Raw genomic sequence first — 10,613 nt, forward strand, 5'->3', positions numbered from 1 at the left:
GAAGACGAACGACCGACAAAAAGGGAGTAGATCTAATTAGACGAAGGCGAAAAGGGAGAAGATATGAGAAGACGAACGGTCAGCAAAAAGGAATGAGATTTAAGAAGACGAACGACGAAGAGGAAGAGATCTGAGAAGAGAGGCAAAGTGGAAGAGACATGAGAAGACGACGCACAATGTGAGGAGGAGAAAAGGGAGGAAAGGAAAGCAATATAAGAATCCACTTACTAACCTTATTATTTTTTAAAAGTTTTAATAAATAAATAATATATATATTTATATATATATATATTATATTAATTCGGATTGGGTTAGGTTGAACTGAATTTTTCAATCCTTCAACCTGAGACTCAACCAAACCCAAAAAAATATAGTTTTTTTAACCTAATTCAATCCACATTTTAATTTGAAAGATTTAGAAAAAACACCTAAATTTAATACGAAATTTCACAAATGTCCTAAACCAAAATTTATTTTCTTATTAGTATTTCGTAGATTTTTAGGAAAATTTTAACCTTATTTTCATTATTTATTATATATAATTTTCGAAATTAATTTCAAATCATTTTCTTATTCAAATTTATTAGGTAAATGATAACTTCTTTATTTATGCTACTAATTAATGTATGATTTTATTATGAAAATAATTTGTTATTAATATAAAATAAAATCTTTTCTAATATGAAATAATGTAATAATTAAATATAAACCTATATAACTATTTTCATCATCTTATTAAGAATTAGGAAATTTCTTCGGGCGTCGGCAAGAAGTTCTTTATCATTTCTTGTGTGATTTGTTACATATATACTACCGTATATATTTAATAATACATACACATATTCTTTTTTATGTTTTGTGATTTTTTTTTATTGCGTATATATACCAATATATACACATATTATATATTCATTCGATATTTTTTTTATTTCTTACATATAGGCTACTGAATAATTCATTTTATGTTTTGTGATTTTTTACATATATATTATTGCATATATTCAATAATACATACATATATTTTTTTTTCTTCATGTTTTGTGATATTTTCTTACTGCACTTATATACCATTGTATATATAGATTATGTATTCAATCAATTTTTTTTAAATTTTTTATTCTTACATATATACTACTCCATAATACATATATTTTATGTGATTTGTTACATATATACTACTTAATATATTCAATAATATATAAATGATGTTATTTTCAATATACTCAATATACCCTAATGTATTTCGAATACGAAATATAAATTCTTACTAACCTTAAATGTTTGGCAAATTTTTTCGAAAGATTCCTATACCAGTCAGCCACTGATGTTCTTATTATTTACCGTTTATACTTTCACCAATCTTTTATTATTCGACGTCTTTTATAAAGAAAATAGAATCAATATTCAACGTATTCAAATAATGAAACTTTTACCTTTTTTATAAAAAGAAATTCTAAACCGTAACCCACATATTTGACTGCTCTCATTGTTGGTCCACCTTCTATAAACAAATTAATATAAGAACCTTTAGTTTATAAAATATACACTGAATTATTCAATATATACTATACTTAGATGAAATATATGAAAAACAATACAAAAAAAAAAAAAAAACGGAGTAAGAGATTAGAAAGTGAGAGATCTAGGGGAGATTTTTTTTAACAAAATAACCAAAACAAAAATAATTATGAAATTTTTTTATTATAATATTACCATAATAGAATTGTTCATTTACCATATTTACATAAAATATCTAATAAATACAAATATTAATTATACTCCACTATTTTTTTACTTCTATTTTTTAATATATTATTAATAATAAATATGGATAATTTAGTCATTTGGGACCTTATATTTATGTAAAATATTAGTTAATTGAAGACATTTATCAAAAATTTGAGAAATTTATGTCAATGTTGTATACAACTTTAGTCAAAGAACATTTTAACTTTAACCTAATCTAATTCACATAATATGGATTGAACTTGGGTTAACCTATATTCTTACCCCACCCCACGATCAACAGAGGATGAAAAGTTGACTGCCGCCACGGTTTCCAAAATCTAACGGTCAACTATTTTTAGAGAAAATGGTTGCATGTAGTACCGAACGCAGAGAATCGTGGGTTACTTCGTGTTTGGCCGATCTTTCCATCTTCTTTGAAGCAAAGAGAAGAGGAGAGAAGAGAAGGGAAGGCAACTGAAAGCGAGTTGTTTCCACATCCAATCACTCACCTCATTTTCCAATCCAACTTCAAAATTCCTCTATTCATTTTAATTTTCTCAAACCCATCTTTCGTTTCAACGAATTTCTTTTTCCTATTTCTCTGATCTCGGTTTTGATCTCACGATCTCTCCAATCTCCTTCTTATTTCTCCATGGAGGAGCAGCAGCAGAAGACGCCGAAGAATCAAGAAATCCAAGATGATCACGAAGACAATGAAGCAATTGAGCTTGTTCTCTTTCAAGTTCCGGAATGTTATGTCTATTTGGTGAGTCAAATTATGCCCTGCGCCTCTCACACAAATCCAGGTTCTTAGTTACTTCTGATGCATAATTCTTAAGCTTTCTGTGGCCTTCTTTTGTGATTACTCAAATGTGAACTCGTTGTTAGCACTGTACTTGATTGTATAGTATACTCTTGGGAATTGCTGATATCATGTTTTGGCATTTTTTTGTGCATTTGTCGTATCGGTATCTTCCCTTTCTTGTGCTTACGTCCTATTTCTACGTTTGGAAATCATGCAATTGAGGTATCTTCGTTATGAAGATGTTTCATATCTCGTTGGTGCGTGTAATTTTTGTTTGTGGTGCTGCGTTTCTGTATCCACATTTTGCCTTCTTGGTGGATGACGTTTGTATGAAAAATGTGAGAAAACTAATGTACTGTATTTGCTGGTTTTTGACTTCTTTATAATCTAAACATACAACATATTTTTGTGTGTATGTATGATGGTATTAGGTTCTGTTGGTTATTTTATGTCATCAAATTACCTGGTTTTCTAGTACTTAATTTGATTTTTTATGATTTCCTGCAGATACCGCCAAGAAAAACTGCAGCTTCCTACAGGTTTTAATTGTTCCTTGTTAAACAAAGAATAATACTATAAATTGCAATATGTTGACTAATATTGTGCCTCTGTGTCAAATTGGTGATTTCATTATTTGGTTTTCCAATATAATGTCTCCTGTTGGCTTATAATTCCTAATATAAGTTATAAGAGAATATAACGAGTAAAAGAATTTGAAAGTACATCGTTAGATCTAGAAATATCTCCCAAGACGTGCATTTGTTCTTTGATGAGTCTTATGTGCTTTTCATATCCTCATACTAGTACAACTTTTATTGCACTGACATAGTTTCTGGCCTTGACTTTAAAATATATGCCCACTCACTCAATAGCTGTTCATTATTATCTTTGGTAGGGCCTGTCAGCACCTAACTAACACTGAATAATGGGAACACAAAGGACCACACTTTAGAACTGAAGTGAAAATGTTACACACCACAATAATAGCTTTTAGCATTCAAGAGTCACTGAACTGTTGTCTCTTACGCTTAGTGATTATGATCGTTCTAGTTATATTGAATGACTAACTGATACGACTGAAATTAAAATGTTCCTTGCCTTTCAAACATGTAGAATCTCTACCTCACCTCAAAGGCAAAAAAAAAAATAGTGGCAATAAAAATAAAGTTCTGTTTATTGTTTTATTTCATTTTACCAATGGAAGCTCAGTTTCTATTTTTTTATATATAAAAAAAGTTATCTATTCATTACAATGCAAAATTTGACATTATTATGAATATTCTTTTTGGAATGAAACATAGACATTTTGTTAACATAATGGCATTATAAAAGAGGGAAAAGTCCTATCAGGATGATGATTTTTTTTTTTCAATCGGTCATGATAATAGATTTGCTTAATTACAAAAAGGAGGACCCAATTTACACCAACTAAGGAGACAATAAAACGATAGATGTGAGAAAACCCACATCTAAATTGAGCCAAGGAATCTTCTCTTCTTTCTTCTAAGGATGCCCAGAGTCCCGAATACTTCAAAAACAAAGTCCCAAAAGGTTCTTGCCTGTTTGCACCAAGTAAATGGTTTTGGGATTCCTCATCCTTTTTATATAGAATGCAGCAGTTTGGTGAGATGGATATCCATATCCGTGGAGATCCTTTTTGAAGATTTGTCTTGTTTATTAAGACACAAATGGTTCAACTGCCAAATGAAAAACTTCACCTTTTTGAAATATGGACCTTTCCAGATGGAGAGGTAAAGATCTGTGCAGACAGTATTTCCCCGTTGATGATATGGATCTAATGAGAGATTCTGAAGAAAAAAATCCCTTCTTGTTTCAAATGCCAACACCAAAAATTCATGGATCCATTTAGAGTAACCACATCAAGAGCATCGATAACATTGGTTGATTGAAGATCATAACACGATAGTTTTCTTTTTCCTTCCTTTTTTTTGGTATGTTTTGTGTGTGAGTATATAGGTTTACATTGGTTTGTCCCTAGCTGTGAAGAACAGATACTTAGTTTGATAATATATCTTTATATCATGTTTGATGTTTTATAAATCCACCATTCATGCTCCTATCTAAAAAAATCCACTACATATGTTCACCATTTATGGCTTAGTTATGAAAATCCATTATATACTCGTCATTTAAAGCTTTGTTTTACACTTGTCTTCTGGTTAACTTAAGGGCTGATGAATGGGATGTGAATAAATGGGCTTGGGAGGGAAAACTAAAAGTCCTTAGCAAGGGAGAAGAATGCATTATCAGACTTGAAGATAAGAGCACAGGTGAGACCATCTCTTAGTTTTTTCCTACAAAAGTATTGCGTATCTGTAGTATTAAAATGGTAGGTCAATTAAATAATTGCTGATTAGGTGTAGTTGGTGTGCTTCTAAAGACCAACTGATTATTTTTATAATAGGTGAGTTATATGCTCGGGCGTTCTTGAGAGATGGAGAAAAGCATCCAGTTGAACCTGTAATTGATAGCAGCAGGTTGATTTCATTTTGAATTGAATTCTAATTGATTTAGTTATAACATTCTTTGTTGGCCTAATCTTGTATGCCTAAATTGCAAGTTTTGTCGAGATTGCTAGTCCAAGTAACTAACTGCTGTTGTAGTTGGCGTCTAAAAGTTAGAGAAGCTCAGTTGTTCAGATGGATATATTTATTGGCATTTTTATCTTGTTTTAACGCTTATTTAAAGATGCAATGTTTGACTATTGCAGATATTTTGTTCTTCGCGTGGAAGAGAATATTGGTGAGATGACCATCTTTTCCACCCACATTTTCGATCTAATAACTGATCTCATTATAGAACACTAGCTGGTTCGCATTTATGTGTAATTTTTAATCTTTGGTCAATTTAGTAATTCATTCTTCCCCCCCTGTCTCACGTGACCTGATGTTCACTCCTTGAATCAAGCAATAACATAAAGTAATACCACAAAATGTTTCAATGAAGTAATTCCTTCACATAAAATGCCATCTGTCTACATTCTTGCATGAATGGCGCTGAAATAGCTGTAATGGGGTACTTATTTGTGAAACATGGGACGGGCTAACACTTGAGTAATCAATAAATGTGAAAGATCTCTATGTATGTATATGCAGATGGTCGCCTCCGGCACGCATTTATTGGCATAGGATTTCGAGAAAGAACCGAGGCTTATGACTTCCAAGCAGCTTTGCACGATCATATGAAGTACATACCTTCTACTCTGCCATTATTTTATTTTTCATCTAGTTGATCTTCCTAAACATAGAATTTGCTTGGGAATCTTTGAATGTTGATTTGTTCTACCATTAGTAAACCTAATGCACTTTTTACATCCATTTTCTGGAAAAAGATATCTCAACAAAAAGAAGAGTGCAGAAGAGATGGAACAACAGTTCCAGAATACATCCTCGGTTGATTATAGTTTGAAAGACGGGGAGACTATAGTACTTCAATTAAAAAGCAGAGTAAGCTCATTTTCAAGTCGTTGGTTGCTTCATTGTGATTTATCTCATCTTAACACTTTCTTTGTTATCATCACCAACAGAAAAGCACTAGCAACGTCAAGAAGTCTACTGAGCTGGATCATGTGAAAGTTTCCTCATTAGAAGAAGAAGGCAACACAAAAAAAGATTCAATTTTTTGTATCAGACCGCCTCCACCTCCTCCAGCTCCACTTTCACCTGTTGCATCCCAAAAATCTCCTAAAAATCTACCACCAAATATCAATTTGGAAGAACCTTCTAAGCAAAAAGATACGGAACCTGCAAAAGAAGACACCAATGATGCTGAAGTTCAAAGCACACTTGATATACCTGACGACGATTTTGGAGATTTCCAGACAGCTGCGTGAGATGACATGGAACTTTGTACATTCTCGAGTACTCTCATCGATCTTCGGTTTCCAGTAGATTCTGCACTACAAATTGTTTAGTTTTTACAAGAGATCTTATGTACTGTTGTTAAACCTGTGTTGTGAAATTAGCTTGAAGAGTTTCCAATAAAGAGTGATCCCAAAATTATGTGATGTTACCATTCTGGGTGGTTCAATTATAAATGTGACGAAGCCAAGTGAAAGGGACAAAAGAGAATATGGAATATCGTAGAAAGTTCTCTCAAGTTTTATCTTGCTGCCTTTTCATTTCAATCCTGGATGATCAATTTAGATCATTTGTTTTATAGCTACTTTTTTCTAATTCCATTTAAAATCAACTCAAATCTACATAAGTTTATTCTCTAAGTATCTCACTAATAATTAAGTGGCTTAACAATAGTATTAATTATAATGTACTATTCTTTCTGAATTGAGAAAAATGGAGGAAGACGGTCAATGGAAAATCTAAATAAATAGAGAGAATGTAAATGAAAAATAACTTGGTGAAGACAAGCTTGGGGAGATGAAATTTCTTCAAACTAATGCTTCAATTTTGTATTAAAGGGCCAACAAATAGCTTAACAAATTAATTTATATTAAAAAGAGCTTAACTTAATTTTTCTATGAGTATCCACGAGAATTGTGGTTCCAATACCCATAGGCCATAACCCCAATTGTTGTAAAAAAAAAAAGGGTTTTCTACGCTAGTAGCCTATTTAAATAGACGCAATTACACTAAGAACCTAAAGTTGCCATTTCTTTTACAAATAGCCTAATGAATTAAGATATTACACAAAACTTAGATTCACTTTGCCAACACATCTATCTATATCTATATTATATATAAATGTTTCAACGTGAAGAAACTTTTTTCTCTTCATTATACCCTTGAGTTTAGTTTTATGTTCCAAATCACACTTTAGATTTATGGTAAATTCATTTTTAATTTTTTTGTAATATAAATAATTATAAAAGACTTGTCCTCTCCCACTACTTTTTGAATTAATTATACTTAAGTTTAGTTAAATTAAAATATGCCAGGTAAAAAGTAAGAATGCAAATAGTTTTTCATTTAGCCACTACTTTCTTAATTAATTATACTTAAGTTTAGTGAAATTAAAGTATTGAGGATGTGAAAAGTTGGAATGCAAATGATTTTTCATTTCATTTTAGAAATTAATTCAAAAGTTTACAGAAGGAACGTAGAGGTTGGGCGTTTTAGCTAACGTTTAATTAATTCAAACATTTTAGCTAACGTTTAATTAATTCAAATGTTTAGCTGTTGAGAAAGAAAGAACATAGAGGTTGGGCGTTTTAGCTAACGTAAAAAAGGAGTTTCTCATAACTCACTTGGGCGTTTGCACTAAAATTGGTCTTGAAAGTTCATAATTTGAGTCTATTTTATTGAAGAAGGTTGTTGAACATTTTGGATATGAGAAAGTTGACGTTTTGGATAAGATAAGGCGAGAAGGTCAGTTCGCTAGTGAAGCTGAGTAAGGTACACTCCCAGAAGGCTACATAACACATAATTTGTGTTTTGATCTAAAAGTTTGAGGACAGAAAGTTAACGCATTTTAGCAAAACTTTACAAAAGGAAGTTTTATCAAAAGAGTTACGAATTTTAAGTTATAATTTTTCTAAGACGGGTTATGTAGTATGAGCGAGAAAGTAGGCGAGATGGTCTTGGAAGTTAGCTATACGTTTTGGACAACTATGTGGCATGATAAGGGTTTTGAATGATTTTACTCTAAAAAGAATTTCCTTTTGAGTATATTTTCTATATTGGGGCTGCTCATTTAATTTAGGAAAGGGAAAGCTGAGTTTGAGCTAAAAGAAGAGAGGAAGGTCATTCTCTAGTAAGAACTGAACAATCTTTACTCCAAGGGGGTTACAAAATGCATTCAATTGAATCTTTTACTGAAATTTTGTGGTAATATTATTAAGGCATTTTGCAACAACTTTGTAGAAAATATTTTTATTTGAGTTATGGATTTTAAGTTATAAGGCTCTAAAGAAGAGGCTGAGTTCTGTCCGAGAATGAGGTTTTGGGTAGTGGCCGAGTTTAAGAAATTAGCATGGCATGTTGGGCATGCGTTTTAGTTTTAGAAAGGTTTTTCTAAACATTTTGGGACTGTGTTTGATGTTTTAGAATAAAAGGGAGTTAATTGGAGTCACTTTCCATCATTTCTGGACAAGAGAAAATCAGACAAGCTTGTCGACCAAGGGTTTGATCTGCGATCTATGAGTGAAAAATGAGTTTACTAAAGTTATTTCAAATTTGATTTATGAAATGATTTCTAAATAATGATTCTAATATGTTTTACAAGCTATTATTTAAGTATGCTTTTAAGTGAATTTTATTTCAATTTATCAGCATGTTTATGAAAAGTGTTAAAGCATGATATTTAGAAAAGTATTCTAAAGCATGAGTTTATAAACATTTTTAGCAAGTATGTGTATATATGATTTACAGGAAATGATTTATGAAAAGCATGATTTTAATAGAATGTTTTTACAGAGAAAATCATGGTACTCTATATACTGAGTTCTCGATGGTCAATGTGCACAATTAGGGGGTATAGAGGTTTGCTGACCACTTAGCCACTGCCACCGAGTTCAGGCAAGAATAGTATGATCAATGCTCTACTATCTTGATCGAGTTCAGGCAAGAATAGTATGACCAAAGGTGCTCTTCTATCCTGACAGAGTATTTAATCGAGGTTTAGCAAGATAGTATGACAGAAGACACTCTGCTATCTTGTTTATGTTTTTCAGGGTGTAGAGTATACAGAGCTAAGTGAGTATTTAAATGTTAGAAAATGTTTAGTCTAGAGAGACTTCTTAAAAGATTTTACAGCATGTTTATAAAATGTTTAAAGTATGATTGTTTTAAAAGTTTGTATTATAAAACCATCACTCACAGGGCTTTTAAGCTCACATTTCAAAAATGTTTTACCAATTTTCAGGTAGAGGTTGTGATCCGAGAACCTGACCGTTGTCTTCAGAATGCTGTGCGAAAGTTGTTGATAGTTAGTTTTTAAGGGTCAATTTTAATCTTATCATGTACATGGTTTTGCATAAGTTTAAGTTGTTTAATTTTTGTTTGGTCTGTAAGTAAAGTTTGTAATCAATGGCATTAGGCCTCGACTACCTATTTAAACTTTAAAAAATTGTTCAAGTTATTTCTCTTAGTTTTTGCTGCATAAGTTGTAAAAAAATAAAAAGTAGTAGTTAGGGTGAATTGATGTTGTTCAGAGATTAATGATATCGGTTGGCTTCACACCACGTCTCGAGTGGAGCAATTAACTGCTTGGGGTGGGGTGTGACGTGTTGAAACTTTTTCTAAGTATCATTTGAACTTTGAAAGCAACCTAACAAAGTTTGGGTGTATGTTCGTAACTTATAACCCACTAAAAAATTCAAAGAGTGCAAAAAAAAGTACTTCATGACCCGAAGTGGCAATCAATTGTGCAAGTGCAACAAACTTAGTCTCAAACAAACCTAAAATGTCATATTGTAAGTATCGCTTCAACTTTCAAAATGACCTAACTTTGTTCAACTGTAAGTTCAAAACTCATAACCTACAAAAAAAAAATTAAATAAGAGTAAAAAAAAACACTTCAAGACAAAAACTGGAAACCAAGTGTGTAAGTACAACAAACTTATAGTCCAACGCTAAAATGTTTTGAAAATGTGTCTAAGTATCACTTGAACTTTCAGAACGGCCTATAAATGCTTAAGTGTAATTTCGTAACTCCCATCAAAAAGTTCGGAAAGTCGAAAAAAGCACTTAAAGACTTATACTGCCAACCAAGTGTGTAAATGCGACAAACATAGTTTCAATCCAATCAAAAACCTGATCAAAACATGTCTAAGCTTTTGGAACGACAAAAAAATGCTCAAGTGTAAGTTGTAATTCACAATCTACCTAAATTTAAGGAAGTGTGAAAAAAGAACGTCATCACCCAACATGTCAACCAAGTTTGTGAGTGCAACAAATATAAATTCAAACAAACCTAAAAAGTGTTTAAAATGACTTAACAATGCTTTAGCATAAGTTCATAACTCATAACCTACCAAAAAGTTTAAAAAGTGTAAAAAAAGCACTTCAAGAACCAAAATGGCAACAAAGTATGTAAGTCCAACAAATTTAGTTTCAAGCCAACCTAAAAAGTGTTGAAACCATGTCCAAGCATCATTTGAACT

At 31.6% G+C, this 10,613-nt stretch overlaps 1 protein-coding gene across 1 annotated transcript; it reads left to right on the forward strand.

Annotated features, from left to right (window-relative positions):
* The first annotated feature begins 2,145 nt into the window (after positions 1-2,145).
* Positions 2,146-6,658, forward strand: LOC101216113 (uncharacterized protein At1g03900). The gene is made up of 8 exons (XM_004150276.3): positions 2,146-2,494; positions 3,041-3,072; positions 4,724-4,824; positions 4,959-5,031; positions 5,265-5,296; positions 5,650-5,740; positions 5,886-6,000; positions 6,081-6,658. The coding sequence occupies exons 1-8, from the start codon at positions 2,381-2,383 to the stop codon at positions 6,384-6,386; spliced, it is 864 nt and encodes a 287-aa protein (XP_004150324.1). The 5' UTR covers positions 2,146-2,380; the 3' UTR covers positions 6,387-6,658.
* Positions 6,659-10,613: the final 3,955 nt, after the last annotated feature.

Source organism: Cucumis sativus, chromosome 6 (genome assembly GCF_000004075.3).
Source record: "Cucumis sativus cultivar 9930 chromosome 6, Cucumber_9930_V3, whole genome shotgun sequence".
Lineage (NCBI taxonomy): Eukaryota > Viridiplantae > Streptophyta > Magnoliopsida > Cucurbitales > Cucurbitaceae > Cucumis > Cucumis sativus.